Source organism: Amia ocellicauda, chromosome 6, assembly GCF_036373705.1.
Source record: "Amia ocellicauda isolate fAmiCal2 chromosome 6, fAmiCal2.hap1, whole genome shotgun sequence".
NCBI lineage: Eukaryota > Metazoa > Chordata > Actinopteri > Amiiformes > Amiidae > Amia > Amia ocellicauda.
In genome coordinates, this window is record NC_089855.1 from 11,906,008 (window position 1) to 11,926,081 (window position 20,074).

Genomic DNA, 20,074 nt, shown 5'->3' on the forward strand with positions numbered 1-20,074 from the left:
ATATGAAATATAATACTCCTATATGCAAAAAATGATGTATCAGCAAATGTTCAAATGTTACCAACTTTGTCCAAGAAATTGATCCCCATTGCTAAATATCTATCCAACGTCTTGCATACATTCTAGGTCCTGTTACTTTCCTGGTAATACTCCTTTTGTCACCAGTACATCCCCTGTAGAAGATGAATGCTTCCTTTTCTCTCACCCTCTCTCTCTCTCTCACACACACGCACACGTACATGCACACGCACACACACAAAATCAGATGAGTACCAACAAGCAGTAAGATACTGTTAACCTCAAGTTAAACTAAAATGACATTGTCCAAAGAGATCATGGCTGCAATATCAGGACTTGTCAAAATGCTGTTAACGTGTTCGACTCTGAGACAGTACTCTAAATCACAAGGAGTGTTTAAAGATCTCTGAAGTCTGGTGTCAGTAATTACTCTGCATTATGTTTGTAAAAACAAATATTATAAAATGTTTTCAGGCAGACAAACAAAATCGCAAAATAGATATTTGATATCTGATTAACCTAAAACTCGAAGGTATAATATTTAACATGCCCTAGGAATACTTCTCTTTAAAGTAATGTGAGATGATTGGTAACTCTATATTTGTTATAATTATATTAGTACTCCCAGATATGATAACAAATAAAGTAGTTGTAGCTATATTAATAGTAGCAGTCTAATTTTCCATCAGTTGAAAAGTTACAAAGTAAAGAATTAATGTGTAATTAAATTACAATAAAAAGCCTCCTGCTCCTCCCGCTCCTAATGATATCTCCCATATGAATGAGGCTTTTTCCATGGTGCAGTACTTATCAAATTCTTTATGCTTGAGTCACAGAAAACTCATAAAGGTTTCCTGTATATTACTTTGCCTAGGCAGACTGGCTCAGGATTCAGACAACCTGCCTGTTCGACTCTCGCTGACCTACTTTCACGAACAGAGCTGTGGCTTCACAGAGGGAGAGTTTAATCCTGCAGAGATCAACACTGCTTTTTTTTTTTTTTTGGTCACTTACAGGGGACACAGGAAAACTTTCACTTTAAGGTAAACTAGCATATTTTTAAAATTCCAGGCCCAAAATAGAAAATTCTGTTACTGCTTTTACTGTTTTGCTCTGTGTTGCTGAAATGTGCAGATCAAAACTGATGCATTGCTTCACAGTGTTTGTTTATATATATATATATATATATAAAAACCTACAAGAAAAGGGTCTTCTCTGTTTGCAGTCTGCGGTTTATCCCAAGGGAGTACAAACACAGTTTTATCTCTGGAAGAATGTCACAGCAAAGTGCAGAATGCTAAAGGTATTAGCTCAGATTTAACCACGTTCTTGCCGAGATAAGAAATACTTATATTTATACCTCTCAAGGGATTTCAGAAAGGCTTCTAGGTACTAGGCTATTGCTGGATTTTTTTTTTCTTTTCAATTTTAAGTTATTTTGAATAATTGTTTGCCCCAAGTTATTTGTTCCTCATGCATGGAAAGATACGCTTTCCGTAATACTCAACTTAAGCACATCAGAAATAAGTCTTGTTCTATTACTGCATTCTGGGTATATTCAAGTATTCTGGGAGCATAACATACTTTTCCTATTTTGTTTGATTTAACTAGGTGGTTGAATAATTGTTCCTGACCATGTCATTTGGAATATATGTTCATAAATATTCTGAAATCATTGACTTCAGGAATGCCCTGGGAGCACATGTTTTCACAATTAGCAGCACAGCAGGGCAGTAAGGTTTTCTTTTGTATTTTTATATCTTTATCATATGTGCACTCCAGTTTTCCACTGCTCTGTTTTTACTTTATTATGTATTATTTTAAATAGTTTTCTGAATTAAAACCATGAATCAGTTTCACAAACCACTGAACACAAAGAACTATAGACACAATTATATCTTCACAAATGTTTTTTTTTAAGTTTGCACAGGAATCTTCCATTTAAAACAGCTGAATGGACACATTCACTGAAGGGTTTGCCTGTACAGTCCTGCATGTAGCTTAGCAGTGAAATTGGATACTTTTGCAAGAAAGGCAGAAAACCCAGATCCATATTACCACAATCTGGCAAAACATTGTGCTGCTGTGGAAACTACTGAAAACAGATTTCATAGATATTGAGCCCATAATTGCTTCAATACTGCAATCAGTATAAACACAAAAACATTGACTTTTTCTTCATGGGGTTTCCTGTCAACTGAGAAATGCAGTGACATCCATCACTCAATATCTAGCATGGAGATTAATAACAGCTTCACAGCTGGCAATTCTACTGGAAGAAACCATTTTTTCCACCAAGCATAAACGTATTGTGTCAGCCCATGAGCAATATTAAGGCAAGTTACTAAGGTACACAGAGTAATAATTTGATATTTTACAAGTCTGTTAGTTTCCAACATAATTTACTTTTTTCTTAAATGAAAAGACCCTGTATTGTAATTTGAATGTGAAACCTGCACCACCCATCTGTATTTAAGTCATAAGACAGACCCAAAAAAAGTTACATATTTATATAAGTGTTGCTCTTAATGCTGTAATATTAGCTCTTAACTAGAAACCTTCACTGTAAACGTAAAGACTGTTACCTGAAAACTGAAACAAAGTGTAATTGTTACTTTGCTTGAAACCAGAGGCCAATGAAAATTGCATTACAAGTTGAGTCCTAAAGTGGACGGTGCAAAGCATGATGGGATCGAGCATAATGGCATTGTTTCAAATAATTAATTTATGATTCCAAGCATAACTAAAGAGTTTTACTGGAAGTAGAAATTATAGTAATTCATGTTTTATTGTACCTCCATATAAAGCCAAGTATTGCTGTTTGATTAAAAATAGGCTTCATGACAGCAGCTGGCACTTTCAAGGCCACAGGCTTTCATTTTGAAGGAACTCCTTATTCACAAGACTGTACCTCCATTCATAGAGCCCCCGAGGGGGCAATCTTGCCACACTGCCTTCCACTGTGACAACATCCTGTGTACCAATTAAATGCGGTGCAGTATATAAACATCTTCATTAAACACTGAAAGAAAAAAGAAAAATTGAAAGAAAAACATGATGCCAGGAAAATAGAATAGTTCTGTGAAGGGTCTCTCCTCTTCATGCAGAAATAGAGATGGGGAAAATGTACAGATTGAAGTAAACCCTCAATTAAACTGGCCTGGCAATGAGGATCTTTTATATCAGCCCGTGTAACTTAATCAGCTCTGTGTCCAACCTCCTCCCAGTTTTACCTCACTAACAGTCCAGGCTTCTTACAGCTGATTCCCAGCAAGGATGTGGGGAGGGGGGGCACTCATTATGGTGGCAAAAAGCTGAAAAGTCACCTGGAGAAAATGATTAACCTTAATCATTTAAAGTAGTAATTTAGTAATTTAAAACTAGTATAGCACTCCCCTCATGTCCTTCGCTTGTGAGGTAGTAATTCATTTCCCCTGGCTTAAAGATATGAATTAAAGATATGAACTAACTACCATCGGAAATACTTGCTTATCATGGCAAATAACAAGGAAGAAATCAAATCACATGATACACAGGTGATAATACATTGCTTCTTTAATTTACGTGATAGAAAAACATTCAACCATTTCTGCATTTCTGCTGCATGGCTTTGCATTTACCACATTCCTCAGGAAACAACATTTCCTGCAGGAATGTTTGCTTGGTCTCACTTAAAGCTTTTTTCTCTTTGGTCCGAAGGCACGCAGAGGGGCCCACACTGAAAGACGATGGCTTTCAAAAATCTCCATCTGCAGCTAGTGATTTTAGCTGGGCTTCTTGCTGTACTCGCATTCTCAGGTAAATCACTTTCTTTGATACTTTTAAAGTAATGTATAGGAACACATCTGAAGTCAACACATCTGCTATCAATAATAATATAATAATAATAATAATATACAAGAACTGACAAACTTTAGCAAAAAGCATGAGGGTTCTCCAATCAAGCTTCATTAATTCCTGTAACAATGTAATTTCAGCACAGACTTAATCATTAGTGTCTTATTTTTGTGAAAGCAGAATTTTTTTTTAGTATTGTTGAGGCACAGCAGTCAGTTATGCAAAACAAATCAACACAGATATCAAACACCTTCAAATTGAAATGTGTTTGTTGACGTAAAATGTATTTTTGTATCAAGCCGTAAGACATTGCATAGTCTTTAAAGCAGAGGTAAACAAAGTTCCTCCAATATAGAATAGAATATCAATTTGAAGATAAATGATCTTCATGTGCATATAAGATTACTTTTTTTGCTTTTCAATTAAGAGTTATTGGATATAAATTAATCCACTTTTTTGCCAGTACGTTCAGAGTTGTATGGTATTGGAAACAGTACATTTCTATTGCACCATAAGGAACAGTGTTAGAAAAATGAAAATGTGTAAATAGCTGAAAATAACTGCTTTGAATCTGACAACAGGGAAATCAACTTGTTCCTCCAAAGTCTTGTGTTTGTACTTGTGCCTCAAACCCTGGACATTGACCCCATTAAACTAATATGAGAAAATCTTGTATAGTACAAGTCAAAGCAATTACAGCCACCTAATGTGACCACTGTTAAAAAAAATACTCGCATAGCAATTAAGAAAGTGGTAATCGATATTTCCAACATTTGTATTGGTATCTGCTGCCATATATAACCTGCTGGAATCGCAGAACAACTAATTTTGGTTTTTGAAAGTGAAATAAGAGAACATATTACAGATTAGTGGATCTATACATCTTTTCTTGTATGCTATAGCATGAAAACTCATTATTGTTTGGTGAGCATTTTCTATTTCTTTATCAATACATGATCACTTAGACAGTATTTCTAAGACCTAACTTAATATCATGATCTCCTTATTTATCCTTTCAGATGTTTTGAGTGAAAGCAAACTGCAGAAGATTCTTAAAAAGAGAGAAGGTATATATATATATATGTGTGTGTGTGTATTATATTTATATATGTGTATTATATTTATATAATAGTTCTATATATTATTTCTCCATGCTTAAGATAATACCTGCTGAATAGTTACAGATTGGTAATTAATTCATGTCTGGATTTACCTGCAAATGTAACTTTAATGGTTAAAAATACTTTTGTTGCCTCCTGTAGGCAGTATTACTGCAGTTTATTTACTACCACACTACATAAGATTGGTGTGCTAAGCCTTTATCATGCTTTCACCTCTCCATTATTGCAGTGACCAAAGCCGAGCGACGAGCCCCTGCCATATCACCGTCCGAGGCGAAAACATTTCTGACGTCTCTAAAACGACACAAAAGAAACCTGTGGGACCGCAGCCGTCCAGATGTCCAGCAGTGGCTTCAGCAGTTCATGTACATGGGCTTTGATGAAACTGTGAGTACTGACCCAATATGCATGCACTGGACAAGGCAGTTGGCCTTTCGGGATCTTAATTGAAGAGTTTTCAAAGCTCACAACTTTAACAACCACAGTATTGATTTTACACAAGCATTCCCAGGTGGGCATGTGTACCCTGAATGATGAAACGACTCATTTTGTTTAATTTGAAATGTCTGTTTACTGCTTGAGCCGGAAATGAGGGACTATTTTGAAAGCTGCTGGCATTCTGCTACATACGCACAACAGAACAATTGGAGATGTATTTAAAAAGGAGAGAGATGCAGCATTGACCCACAACATTGCATTAGCAATCTTTGGATGGTAGGACCTCCTTAAATTAATACTCAAAGGGGCTCAGGTCACACAGTGTGGATGCCTGATTTTCTGAAAGTCTGATGCACCCCTGTCTTAACTCAAATAATTGACCTGGAATTGTATTTACTACACGTAGTAAAGATTAATAAGTGTTAAATAGACGATTGAGAAGTTTTAATAACAAATACGTTAGTCGACTGATTAATCCAGAAATTACATTATTAATTCAAGATGCCAATAATTTGTCTGTGACTGTATACAATTCTCAAATTTGAATCATAAAACACATCTCTGTTAAATATACTATTCATTTCAATGTAAGGAGGCGGCAACATGCTGTTAAAGATTCTTCATCTGTCTGGAAAGGAACATAAAACTGAGCGCAGTTCTGAAACCCATGTAAATATAGTCAATTTTCTTTCATGTGGTAGAGATTTGAAGCTGATCTGACCTACTGGATGGATCGATCAAGGCAAAATGACTACTATGGGCATCAACACCATTATGACGAGAATGCGCCCATTGGCCCTCGTGACCCGGGTTCCTTCAGGCACGGAGCCAACGTCAACTACGATGACTATTAAACAGCCTCTCGTTCTCAAATACCAGATCTGTACTCAGAAGTCTGTGACTGAAAGTGCAACACCGCATGAGCAAGCACAAAATTGCCATTTTTGTTTTCTAATATTCTTTGATTAGAGCATTCCACAGTAATTTTGTCCCTGAATGAAAGTATTAGGAATGCATCTCATAGTTACTTCTGTCTGTGAACTCTATTATAGAATGTGTGTATAGCACTGTATGTCTAACAATATCCTGCTTGTTGTGTATAACCTTGAATTTGCTATGAATAAAATTGATTTTCAAATTATTGACTTTTGCTTCATTTAGTGCATTTCTAGGTTTGCAATTATGACACTATACATTTAAGACACAATACACCAATCTCTGAGACACATTTTACATGGGATAATGCTACAAATTATAAGCCTCTCGCTATAGTTTTATGAAATATCAAAACGAACACCAAATTCACAAGAAATAAGGGTCTTTGTCAATATTTTATTAAAATAGCATATTCAATCCCGTCTGTAATACAGTAATTTTCATCTGAAGCTCACAGAGTAACATAATAGTTATTCAGAACCACTTTAGTCATGGTTACAAAGAAACCATCATTCAGTTTGACTTTTTAAACGTACCTATAAAAACATTTGTGAAAGGTATTCAAAGTGGGCAATTGTTTCAGAAGTTCATCATTAATGTTTCACACCCATGACTGAACTGTGAGCTCGTTTAAAGCCTCTATATGCATAGGAAAGCCACGTCGTTTATAGCACTCTGTAGACATTTTAAATAAACTCTTTTCATTTCAATAAGAATGACAGAAAGTAAAATCTTTCCAAAAAAAGAAACAAAAAACAAAATCACATCAAATGAAACACAACATGAACATAAAACACTTGACATCAGTTCTCACTCTATTCTTAAATAAAAAAGGGACAGGTGACAAAAGTGCAAGGCAAGGTTCGCATTGTTGTAGGCACATCCATCTTTGTAAAGCAAGCTTGATTGAGGAGAAACGTCCAGTTTGCTTTTCACAACACAGCAAAGAATTAATGTCTCTCTCGATGTTCTTGATTGTGATTTCACATTTCGAACATCCACTATACTCTTGCAAACGGTTTCAGCAGGTCTACCATTCCCTTTTTAGATGTGCTCTTTAATTGTGTCTTGGTCTGCCTTTCTTGATTTTTGCAGGTTTGGGTTTGGGGATGTACTGGTTGTTTGCTTGGTATTCCAGTTCTTTGCTGAAGTAGTGAATTGTTTTATTTAAGCCTTCCTCCAGGGGCACCTATTAACATAGATAATTCATGGTATTAACAGCAACACGAACCATACAAATCCAAAGAGCAAAACAGTTCAATCCAATTATTCTCAGATAAACTCAAAAGGGGGAAATGCACTTTGATACAGGACAGTAGTACTTTAATAGAATACAAACCAGACATCAACAAAAATCTAGATATAGAAGTAGCATTCAGCCTTTAAAATACTGAACTACAGTGACTGTTTCTATACAATAACTTAAAACTATTTCATTTTTCACATCAATACATAAAATGCATAAATAGGGTTTGAGCAAATCACAATTTAGCGAATGTTCTACTAGATCTCGATTGGAATTAAAGACCTACATTTCAATTACAGTGAGGGAAAAAAGTATTTGATCCCCTGCTGATTTTGTACGTTTGCCCACTGACAAAGAAATGATCAGTCTATAATTTTAATGGTAGGTGTATTTTAACAGTGAGAGACAGAATAACAACAAAAGAATCCAGAAAAACGCATTTCAAAAAAGTTATACATTGATTTGCATGTTAATGAGGGAAATAAGTATTTGATCCCCTATCAATCAGCAAGATTTCTGGCTCCCAGGTGTCTTTTATACAGGTAACGAGCTGAGATTAGGAGCACTCTCTTAAAGGGAGTGTTCCTAATCTCAGCTCATTACCTGTATAAAAGACACCTGTCCACAGAAGCAATCAATCAATCAGATTCCAAACTCTCCATCATGGCCAAGACCAAAGAGCTGTCCAAGGATGTCAGGGACAAGATTGTAGACCTACACAAGGCTGGAATGGGCTACAAGACCATCGCCAAGCAGCTTGGTGAGAAGGTGACAACAGTTGGTGCGATTATTTGCAAATGGAAGAAACACAAAATAACTGTCAGTCTCCCTCGGTCTGGGGCTCCATGCAAGATCTCACCTCGTGGAGTTTCAATGATCATGAGGACGGTGAGGAATCAGCCCAGAACTACACAGGAGGATCTTGTTAATGATCTCAAGACAGCTGGGACCATAGTCACCAAGAAAACAATTGGTAACACACTACGCCGTGAAGGACTGAAATCCTTCAGCGCCCGCAAGGCCCCCCTGCTCAAGAAAGCACATGTATAGGCCCGTCTGAAGTTTGCCAATGAACATCTGAATGATTCAGAGGAGAACTGGGTGAAAGTGTTGTGGTCAGATGAGACCAAAATCGAGCTCTTTGCCATCAACTCAACTCACCGTGTTTGGAGGAGGAGGAATGACCCCAAGAACACCATCCCCACCGTCAAACATGGAGGTGGAAACATTATGCTTTGGGGGTGTTTTTCTGCTAAGGGGACAGGACAACTGCACCGCATCAAAGGGACGATGGACGGGGCCATGTACCGTCAAATCTTGGCTGAGAACCTCCTTCCCTCAGCCAGGGCATTGAAAATGGGTCGTGGATGGGTATTCCAGCATGACAATGACCCAAAACCCACAGCCAAGGCAACAAAGGAGTGGCTCAAGAAGAAGCACATTAAGGTCCTGGAGTGGCCTAGCCAGTCTCCAGACCTTAATCCCATAGAAAATCTGTGGAGGGAGCTGAAGGTTCGAGTTGCCAAACGTCAGCCTCGAAACCTTAATGACTTGGAGAGGATCTGCAAAGAGGAGTGGGACAAAATCCCTCCTGAGATGTGTGCAAACCTGGTGGCCAACTACAAGAAACGTCTGACCTCTGTGATTGCCAACAAGGGTTTTGCCACCAAGTACTAAGTCGAAGGGGTCAAATACTTATTTCCCTCATTAACATGCAAATCAATGTATAACTTTTTTTAAATGCATTTTTCTGCATTTTTTTGTTGTTATTCTGTCTCTCACTGTTAAAATACACCTACCATTAAAATTATAGACTGATCATTTCTTTGTCAGTGGGCAAACATACAAAATCAGCAGGGGATCAAATACTTTTTTCCCCCACTGTACATTACATTAAATGTCACATTCAATCTCAGCTTAGATCTAAACATACATTCTTAACACGATACACAATGGTGACACGACAGAATCAGTGTAACCACAGACACACGACTGGAACTGATGAATTGTGGGGATGAGAGCGACCTCGCGCTTCATAGTTCAGCCAGTTGGTTCTCCCCTTCCAAACTGCTTTACCTGGGCTGCTGAATTTGAATGAGCGTTGCCTTTCCTTCACTGGTTGGTAAATAAACTGCAACCTCTTTATCTAACCATATTTGTTGGTGCAGAAATATCAGTCTGGGTAATGCTGGGCTTCAGTCATCTCTACTCACCACAGGCTCCCATCCCAACATAGTCTTCGCTTTCCTGATGTCAGGCCTCCTCCTTTGTGGATCATCCTGTGCTTCTGGGAGAAACTGGATCTGACTCTTGCTATCTAAGGGAGAAAATACAATTCATACATAGACAAACACCCATATATTTATATCCGTTATTTTGCCTTTGCAATGCTTAACAATATTCACATGGAAGCAATTTGTTTCCACCCTAAAGGATTCCTCCATTGTAATCAGATCAACACTTGGCATTTAGAGTGAGTGCTGATGTCATTGGTAGGTTGCTTGTTTGTGGCATGAATAGAACTGAGTGTTAAAAACAAACCAACAAAGTACCTTAACTGTTGACTTTGCTTTCTGTATTCACAAAAATATATATTTAGCATGATTGTGGTTGTTGAATGAATTACTTTGACTCAGAATCAACATTCAGCAACAAAATCTATTCCTAGAATACACTGGCTGGCATTCCTACAGGAGGCATACATCCCCTGCAGCACATGATTGTTAACGATAGATTAATAAGATGACCTCCGACCCCTTACCTACTTCAAGGGCAGGGGCGGGTCGCTGCTAGATTGGAGAACGGTCATGTTTGAGCACATCTCCCTTCAGAAAACAAACCAAAAAAGCAGGAATACTCAAAGAAAGTTAATAGTTAAGGTACAAACTATGGTTTGGCGAGCGCTCCAGACTGATGTGTGGTTTGAAGGACATGGCCACTTATAAAACATTCCTCTAAAGAAAGAAGAATCCCCAAGCTACACTGCAGTCGTTTTCCATTTGTTGGATGCCACTATCCTCACAATGAGTAACAGATTGTTATAAACGTTCAATTATTAGCCTCTGGGGAACTAAAGCACTCAACCTTCAGATGTCACTTCTAAGCCATGTGTGGGTCAGGTGTCAGTGTATAGTTTTTACACCAGGTTTTTCCATTATATAGAGTGGAACTATGCTTTCTTTTTTAAACGGCAACAGATGTTCACAAATGTGAATCTTTTTCAAATGCTTACAGTCACAGTTGGTAACCTTGTACGAGTTATTCTCAATGTATTATTATTATCGAATCTCTCCCGTTTTAATTTGAAAGTGCTCTAGTAAGGTTAATCATAACTCTCCCCCAAGTGACGGTCTCTCTTGACTTACCAACCAGACTCTTGATTAGTCGTGCAAACTCTAAGATTGTGTGTTCTTCTGGATTCCCCTGCAACATAAATAACAACAGGGAAATCAGACCATTAGCAATATATTGAAAACAATGTGCAAGTTCTCTCAATATTAGACCTATTTGTCTTGTTTCCTTATGATCGATAACTGAGTTGATTCATACTGAAGCCACAGATCAATACACTAGATTAATTGAGATTAATTAAACATGAGACTTGTTAGTTAACAACCTTAAGTCATAGATGTTTACAAATACTTGGGTCCAAGTTCAAATAGCAAAGGTCAAGGCATGATAGCTTCTTTGTTATTGCATGCAAACCTCTCAAATATAGCTGCCAACACTTACACTTAATAATTAGTGAACAGGAAATGATCACATATTTATGACTGTATATGTCTCTGTGGCAGTTTTTATTTTGAAACAATACATTTATAATCAACAATCATGAAGAAATGAGCACTTCATAATGGTATAAACAAAGACAGGCATACAGGGCTGGATTAAAAAATAATAAAAATGAGTGTGCTGCATAGTGTTCACAGAAGCATTAGCACTACTAAATCAAAGTCTTCTTGAACAGAAATAGCTTAGTTTCAGTTCAAACGGAACAAGGCATTATCAGTCAGTAGTTTTTTCAGGTTTGACACACAATTATTTTACTAATGGGTTGAACAATGGCACAAAGTCATGGTATAATAACCTGGGTGGCTGATGTTTGTGCTAACTAAGGTCTCATATTTCAATCTATAATCTATATCTATTATTATTATGAATCATAATGAGGTTCATGTTTATTATCAATTGTAATTTTGTATTAGACTTTGGCACAAACTGGTCCCTACTAAAGCGATGGCTGGGCCATCATATGCATTCACATGGATGCTGAAGAAAATCATCTCTACCATGCTGATGTATTTCAATTACAGCGAGAAGAGAAACTACTAAATTCAGATCTGCAAAATTCTCCCGCCATCTCCTTTATTCTGAGCGCAAACATTTTCTCACCCCCATTTAATCCAGCCCAAGATATCAACACTGCCTGACAACATTTGAAAAGGAGGCGTACAGATCTCTCAATTACAGACAGATTGTATGTAAGCATGTTTCTCTTGCCACCGTGCTTCAGAGCGTTCAACACAAATAAGAACCCGCGGAACACGCTCTTGTTCAATGTGAACAGGACTCGCTGCTTCAAATGATACGATTGCATGAACACACTTTAATCTGTGCTTTGTAATGCGAGACTGGAGACTCTGTAGACCCTGAAGAAATAGGATTCAATATGGTGAAAAATAACCGATCAGAAGGATGATGAATTTCAGACAGCTTGTTATTACTTTGAAATCCCCGACTTAAATCTCGATCAAAAGCAATAACAGCTATTTAATCATTTAAGTTTATCCAGTATTGTCTTGCGGGGATGTTGTTAGAAAGCCTGTAATGTTGAACCTCTATCTATATATAGATATAGGCACAGGTATATAGACAAGAATATTGACAATATGGACAAATGTGTGCACAACATTGCCAGAAAATATTGTATACACACTGCTCTTAAATACAAGATCAGTTTAATTTTGTAATCAGATTTTACTTTAATATGCTAAGTACTATATATTATTTTGACATTATAATTAAGGTGTAAGCAATGTATATCTCAAAGTCTCTCTTTCTCTCTCTCACTCTCTGAATATATATATATATATATAATCTTACATCAAATTACTATACTTACCCAAACACACTACATAACTATCTATTTGTCTATTGTGTTACATAATGAATTAATTGCACATCAGTACTTGTGTGTGTTTCAGGGACAACACGTACCAGATTGACTGGGCTGCTGATATTACTGTTCATCAAGGCCACCAGTCCGTTCACCAGGTCGCTGAAAAGAGGAGGATAGGTTGCTGAATTTTTATTTTTTCATTATATACAATAAAACATTGAGGCTACAGCTACACAAATGAGCATTCAAATACTGACAAGCAAAAGCTCTCGTATAACATGAACATTTATGTAAGCTTTGATATTTGGCGATTTCACAGCAATTAATTCAGCTTATCAGAGGAGTACAGTTATGAACTGAAGGTTGCACTGCTGTAAAAAAGAAGCAGTCTCATTTTCTTTTGTTGCACAGTGTCATTTCTATACAGCAATTACAATGAGATGAAAGGGATTATGTGAGAATCAGACAATGAAATGGCATTTGAGCACCGGTGGATGGTCTTGGATAGTTTCTTTCTCTTTAAGCACTCTTCAATGTTAATGGAGTCATCTGTTACAATATACTGAATTTGTAAATTAGATTTTCCTTTTGAAAGAGAGTATGTGTTATTGGAATGAATTGCAAAGTTTATATTAACATGGTATGCACTGTTCGAATAATTTTCCTAACTTTATAATCGTTTAATCTGTCAGCTTCAGAAATAATATGTCACCACCATTACATCTAATTATGAGTGGAAAATACTTTTATGAAATATACTACTAAGGATGTAAACATATTTCAAGGTTCAGATGACTTATAATTAAACGCTAATCAGGACTGTAATGTAGGTTATCGGTTTTAGAATCAGGTTTGCGGTTGTGAAGACCATGGCTGTGATAGTGATGCACTCGCTCTGGTAGTGTATGGGTTAGCGTTAGGTAATATGTCATTAAGTAGTAGCAACAAAGACCCTTTTCAATGACTTTATTCAAGTATAAAAATAGTACATATTTATACTCATATCAAGGTTGTTTCATGATACAGTGGGGGAAAAAAGTATTTGATCTCCTGCTGATTTTGTACGTTTGCCCAGTGACAAAGAAATTATCAGTCTATAATTTTAATGGTAGGTGTATTTTAACAGTGAGAGACAGAATAACAACAAAAAAAATCCAGAAAAACGCATTTCAAAAAAGTTATAAATTGATTTGCATGTTAATGAGGGAAATAAGTATTTGATCTCAGCTCGTTACCTGTATAAAAGACACCTGTCCACAGAAGCAATCAATCAATCTCCAAACTCTCCACCATGGCCAAGACCAAAGAGCTGTCCAAGGATGTCAGGGACAAGATTGTAGACCTACACAAGGCTGGAATGGGCTACAAGACCATCGCCAAGCAGCTTGGTGAGAAGGTGACAACAGTTGGTGCGATTATTCGCAAATGGAAGAAACACAAAATAACTGTCAGTCTCCCTCGGTCTGGGGCTCCATGCAAGATCTCACCTTGTGGAGTTTCAATGATCATGAGAACGGTGAGGAATCAGCCCAGAACTACACGGGAGGATCTTGTTAATGATCTCAAGGCAGCTGGGACCATAGTCACCAAGAAAACAATTGGTAACACACTACGCCGTGAAGGACTGAAATCCTGCAGCACCCGCTAGGTCCCCCTACTCAAGAAAGCACAGGTACAGGCCCATCTGAAGTTTGCCAATGAACATCTGAATGATTCAGAGGAGAACTGGGTGAAAGTGTTGTGGTCAGATGAGATCAAAATCAAGCTCTTTGGCATCAACTCAACTCGCCGTGTTTGGAGGAGGAGGAATGACCCCAAGAACACCATCCCCACCGTCAAACATGGAGGTGGAAACATTATGCTTTGGGGGTGTTTTTCTGCTAAGGGGACAGGACAACTGCACCGCATCAAAGGGACGATGGACGGGGCCATGTACCGTCAAATCTTGGCTGAGAACCTCCTTCCCTCAGCCAGGGCATTGAAAATGGGTCGTGGATGGGTATTCCAGCATGACAATGACCCAAAACACACAGCCAAGGCAACAAAGGAGTGGCTCAAGAAGAAGCACATTAAGGTCCTGGAGTGGCCTAGCCAGTCTCCAGACCTTAATCCCATAGAAACTCTGTGGAGGGAGCTGAAGGTTCGAGTTGCCAAACGTCAGCCTCGAAACCTTAATGACTTGGTGAGGATCTGCAAAGAGGAGTGGGACAAAATCCCTCCTGAGATGTGTGCAAACCTGGTGGCCAACTACAAGAAACGTCTGACCTCTGTGATTGCCAACAAGGGTTTTGCCACCAAGTACTAAGTCGAAGGGGTCAAATACTTATTTCCCTCATTAACATGCAAATCAATGTATAACTTTTTTGAAATGCGTTTTTCTGGATTTTTTTGTTGTTATTCTGTCTCTCACTGTTAAAATACACCCACCATTAAAATTATAGACTGATAATTTCTTTGTCAGTGGGCAAACATACAAAATCAGCAGGGGATCAAATACTTTTTTTCCCCCACTGTATGTGGTACACAAATGGTCTGTTGCATAATGTTGTAAAGTGTAGTGATTCATCCATAAACAATGAATTACTTGCACCTAATTACTGCATATTATGTGTATAATCAATGTATGTACCTATAATCTTACCCTAGCAATCAACCGATTGATGAAGATGTACTCATTTATACAATTCACTTTTGTGTTATCTACATATAGGCTGCCAGTACAATTTACACAAAGAACTACTACTATTGATATATTATTTATTACTCATACTTTCACAGAGGACATAAGACATTTGTTTAGCACATTCTGTCTGGACTACAAGATTCCTTGAGAAGATCCCATAGAGAACTGAGATTAAAAAATAAACAATCTGATAAACAATATCATGTTTCCTCTCTCTATAACTAAAAATAAATGTTCCATATTACTTATATTACAATATTAAAATGTATACATTTAAAATGAGCATAACTGCACATATTTTATTAATACAATATCCATAATGATGATAAGAACAAATTGTTTTATATGTATTTCCATAATATTTTAAACTAAACTTAAAATCTACCAAACTATATCTGGGTCTCTAATTATTATTACCTCTGAATCTGTCCATTAAAATTGGGAACATATGCACACATCCTAGACATCCTGTTTCTTGGTCATATGGTTTAGAAAAATTATACAGCTCTTAAACAAGAAAAATAAAATAAAAAAGTTTTGATGGCATGTGAATAAAGGGCTTCTGAAATGTCAAAGAACATTTACAACAGAAGATTAGTCCACTGAAGGAACCATATTGGGCAACAGAACAAATATGAAACATGACGCTCGAGAAAAGTATTATAATCATGAAAAAAGTCTTAATTGAAAGCCCATTTTCACTACACGTAACAAACAAGACTGTATTTTGGTTCTGTAACTTTAGACTGATGTGTTATCTTTGATGATACGTGCATTTCCAGCAGGCACAGGAAACCCACACTGGGCAGGCCTTCTTCTCGGCCTTGCAGCTGTTCATACCTGCTATTCAAGACAAAAGCCTAAAATAAAAAGTCTTAAAAAAAAACGGATGACAGGATTACTGTCAAGAGGCTACAGAAGAAAAATGTAAGCTGCCATTCCAGCTCAATTACTTTAATTACCAGGCATAGGAGGTAAGATTATGAGGCAGAATAGCTGATTTTGATGCCGGGCAGCTGCAATGCTAAGTCAAAAGAATACGGCAAATTAAACTAAAGATTAGGAGCACAGATGTTGCAGGAATAATGCACGCCCCACTGGACTCCCTGAACATAAAGACAACGTTTACAGCTCATTGTATCCAAGGCCACGCAGTTAAAACAAAAGGATATGAAATTAGATAATGCATATCAGAGCACTTTTTCCACAGTTAGTTTTATTTTTTTTTTAATAGTTGTAGAATCAACCATTATGGGACTTTATAGCAGATGCTCAACAATAATATGGGTCACTAGTTTGCCGCCTCATCAATGTACTCTCATGGTTTACATACTTCATGCCTCATGCCAAATACTTCGTAGAGTCTGTTCTTCCAGCATTCTCACGAGTATCTGAAAATATGTAATTGTGTATTGTTTCATTAATGTTTATTGAACTAAATGAATTGCTAAATAATGGGTTTCAAAATAAGACTGTTGATACTTTGGACTACAATTAATTAAAACTGATTAACTTGATTCAGTTTCTTTACAGAACATTTAATTTACAGTTTTGCTTGGGAAATGTAATGAAAAATACCCATATACATTAAAGACCTTATATGAATATAATCTCATATTATAAATCACATATGAGCAGCATTTCCAAACATTCCTATACCCCTTATCTTGTGTATACAGTGAGGGAAAAAAGTATTTGATCCCCTGCTGATTTTGTACGTTTGCCCACTGACAAAGAAATGATCAGTCTATAATTTTAATGGTAGGTGTATTTTAACAGTGAGAGACAGAATAACAACAAAGAAATCCAGAAAAACGCATTTCAAAAAAGTTATAAATTGATTTGCATGTTAATGAGGGAAATAAGTATTTGATCCCCTATCAATCAGCTAGATTTCTGGCTCCCAGGTGTCTTTTATACAGGTAACGAGCTGAGATTAGGAGCACTCTCTTAAAGGGAGTGCTCCTAATCTCAGCTGGTTACCTGTATATAAGACACCTGTCCACAGAAGCAATCAATCAATCAGATTCCAAACTCTCCACCATGGCCAAGACCAAAGAGCTGTCCAAGGATGTCAGGGACAAGATTGTAGACCTACACAAGGCTGGAATGGGCTACAAGACCATCGCCAAGCAGCTTGGTGAGAAGGTGACAACAGTTGGTGCGATTATTCGCAAATGGAAGAAACACAAAATAACTGTCAGTCTCCCTCGGTCTGGGGCTCCATGCAAGATCTCACCTCGTGGAGTTTCAATGATCACGAGAACGGTGAGGAATCAGCCCAGAACTACACGGGAGGATCTTGTTAATGATCTCAAGGCAGCTGGGACCATAGTCACCAAGAAAACAATTGGTAACACACTACGCCGTGAAGGACTGAAATCCTACAGCGCCCGCAAGGTCCCCCTGCTCAAGAAAGCACATGTACAGGCCCGTCTGAAGTTTGCCAATGAACATCTGAATGATTCAGAGGAGAACTGGGTGAAAGTGTTGTGGTCAGATGAGACCAAAATCAAGCTCTTTGGCATCAACTCAACTCGCCGTGTTTGGAGGAGGAGGAATGACCCCAAGAACACCATCCCCACCGTCAAACATGGAGGTGGAAACATTATGCTTTGGGGGTGTTTTTCTGCTAAGGGGACAGGACAACTGCACCGCATCAAAGGGACGATGGACGGGGCCATGTACCGTCAAATCTTGGCTGAGAACCTCCTTCCCTCAGCCAGGGCATTGAAAATGGGTCGTGGATGGGTATTCCAGCATGACAATGACCCAAAACACACAGCCAAGGCAACAAAGGAGTGGCTCAAGAAGAAGCACATTAAGGTCCTGGAGTGGCCTAGCCAGTCTCCAGACCTTAATCCCATAGAAAATCTGTGGAGGGAGCTGAAGGTTCGAGTTGCCAAACCTTAATGACTTGGAGAGGATCTGCAAAGAGGAGTGGGACAAAATCCCTCCTGAGACGTGTGCAAACCTGGTGGCCAACTACAAGAAACGTCTGACCTCTGTGATTGCCAACGAGGGTTTTGCCACCAAGTACTAAGTCGAAGAGGTCAAATACTTATTTCCCTCATTAACATGCAAATCAATGTATAACTTTTTTGAAATGCGTTTTTCTGGATTTTTTTGTTGTTATTCTGTCTCTCACTGTTAAAATTATAGACTGATCATTTCTTTGTCAGTGGGCAAACATACAAAATCAGCAGGGGATCAAATACTTTTTTCCCTCACTGTACATGTCATCCTCTTCATAGAATTAACAGGATTTTTTAAATTCTTCAATTACCAGCGATGTTTCATGTCACTTAATTCGAGTGGTGAGTTTCAATGGATGTACATTTTGTTTTTCATAGTTTCATTATGTTTAACCAGCAAGAAAACAAAACACAGATTGGCTACTGTAGGTCAATTAGAATGGATTTTGTTAAAACATTTGAAGATGGAAAGAAAGGGTTCATTTTTTAAATGTTTCAGTGTAAAGATATGTGTATGTATAATCCTTGTGTATGGGATTTATAATAAGTTAACAGATTGTGTGAAAGTTGTTTTTGTGTGTGTGGTTTTCTCTCCCCAACTGCATGAGATTCTCTCTCTTACACAATAAGAGACACTTTTCACATGACCAATGACCTGCATTTAAATGAGTTTCACATACATCTGTCAAAACCACATTTCAACAAAAACTAGTTCAGGGCACAAATTGCAATCAAGAGGCAGTGTATGTAGAACAGAAAATACTAGGCAAATCTTTATACAAAGTGAAAATGCTGGAAACAAATCAACTAACCGTGCTCAGGAAGCAGATTCACAGAAACAGCTTAATGAGATTCTTCGATCAATATGCTACATATTGTATTGTATTGACTCATTGTATCCATTGTATCCAGTGTTGGACAGGGATTGACCAATCGATGGCTCTTGGCTTTACTGGATGTGCCACTACTAATACAACTGTGTTCAATGTTCTCTCACACCTGTGCATTAACCCTTTGTTTGATAGGGCTGAAGAGGCAAGTAGTTCTTACTGCTGCTGTGTATCCTCCTCTTTTATGTTATTACGATCTAATAAATAATTAATTCAAAGTAAGGAATTTATGGCAAGCCGTTGTGACATTTAATCCACAATTGCTGATATCAAAAATGATCTGGTATTTTTGATATCAACAATTGTATTTTTGATATCAGCAATTGTATTTTGTATATCAGAAATTGAATTCTTGATATGAAAAATGCATAAATCAATAGCATCTGGTTCTATTTTTGATATCAAAGATGCATACTAATTAACATCCTGTTCCTATTTTTGATATCAAAAATGCATACTAATTAACATCTGATTTCGTCTGCTTTCCGTGTTATAGTTACTCCCCCAGTAGATGTGAATAACTCTGCTCTCCGACTGGCATCATCTCATTGTTAATGTCTGACACTGCCCTGTTCACTGCTGAACAACCTCAGCGGTATTTCCATTCTCTACTGGCATTTTTCCTCTTTATTTATGTTTCTCCTTGATAGTTCGTACCATGTGCATTTATGTTATATCAAATGAAAGAACAAGTTGTGGCCTTTCGCATTATAAGGGGTAATCAAAACAAGAGTACAAACAAAAACTTGAGCATATGCAAATCAGTCCTGTACACTGAGAAATGGCCGATTTCACAAGCCTATAGCTCAGG

General features: G+C 37.5%; 2 protein-coding genes across 2 annotated transcripts in view; one reads left to right on the top strand and one right to left on the bottom strand.

Annotated features, from left to right (window-relative positions):
• The first annotated feature begins 877 nt into the window (after positions 1-877).
• Positions 878-6,555, top strand: ecrg4a (ECRG4 augurin precursor a). Its single transcript, XM_066706150.1, has 5 exons — positions 878-1,061; positions 3,718-3,816; positions 4,875-4,922; positions 5,206-5,363; positions 6,116-6,555. Exons 2-5 carry the CDS (start codon positions 3,747-3,749, stop codon positions 6,266-6,268), a joined length of 429 nt encoding a protein of 142 aa, XP_066562247.1. The 5' UTR covers positions 878-1,061; positions 3,718-3,746; the 3' UTR covers positions 6,269-6,555.
• Positions 6,556-6,732: 177 nt separating this feature from the next.
• Positions 6,733-20,074, bottom strand: part of uxs1 (UDP-glucuronate decarboxylase 1) — a 51,633-nt gene continuing 38,291 nt past the window's right edge. Inside the window, exons 12-15 of the mRNA XM_066706151.1 lie at positions 12,814-12,874; positions 10,962-11,019; positions 9,810-9,913; positions 6,733-7,539 (exon numbers count right to left, since the gene is read on the bottom strand). Coding sequence (XP_066562248.1) covers positions 7,408-7,539; positions 9,810-9,913; positions 10,962-11,019; positions 12,814-12,874 — 355 coding nt within the window. The 3' untranslated portion in view covers positions 6,733-7,407. The remainder of the gene's footprint in view (positions 7,540-9,809; positions 9,914-10,961; positions 11,020-12,813; positions 12,875-20,074) is intronic.

Coding starts and splice junctions, on each gene's coding strand:
- ecrg4a (XM_066706150.1), top strand. CDS start 3,747: ATGGCTTTCAAAAATCTCCATCTGCAGCTAGTGATTTTAGCTGGGCTT. Junction 3,817..4,874: donor TGCTGTACTCGCATTCTCAG/GTAAATCACTTT, acceptor TTATCCTTTCAG/ATGTTTTGAGTGAAAGCAAA. Junction 4,923..5,205: donor GATTCTTAAAAAGAGAGAAG/GTATATATATAT, acceptor CCATTATTGCAG/TGACCAAAGCCGAGCGACGA.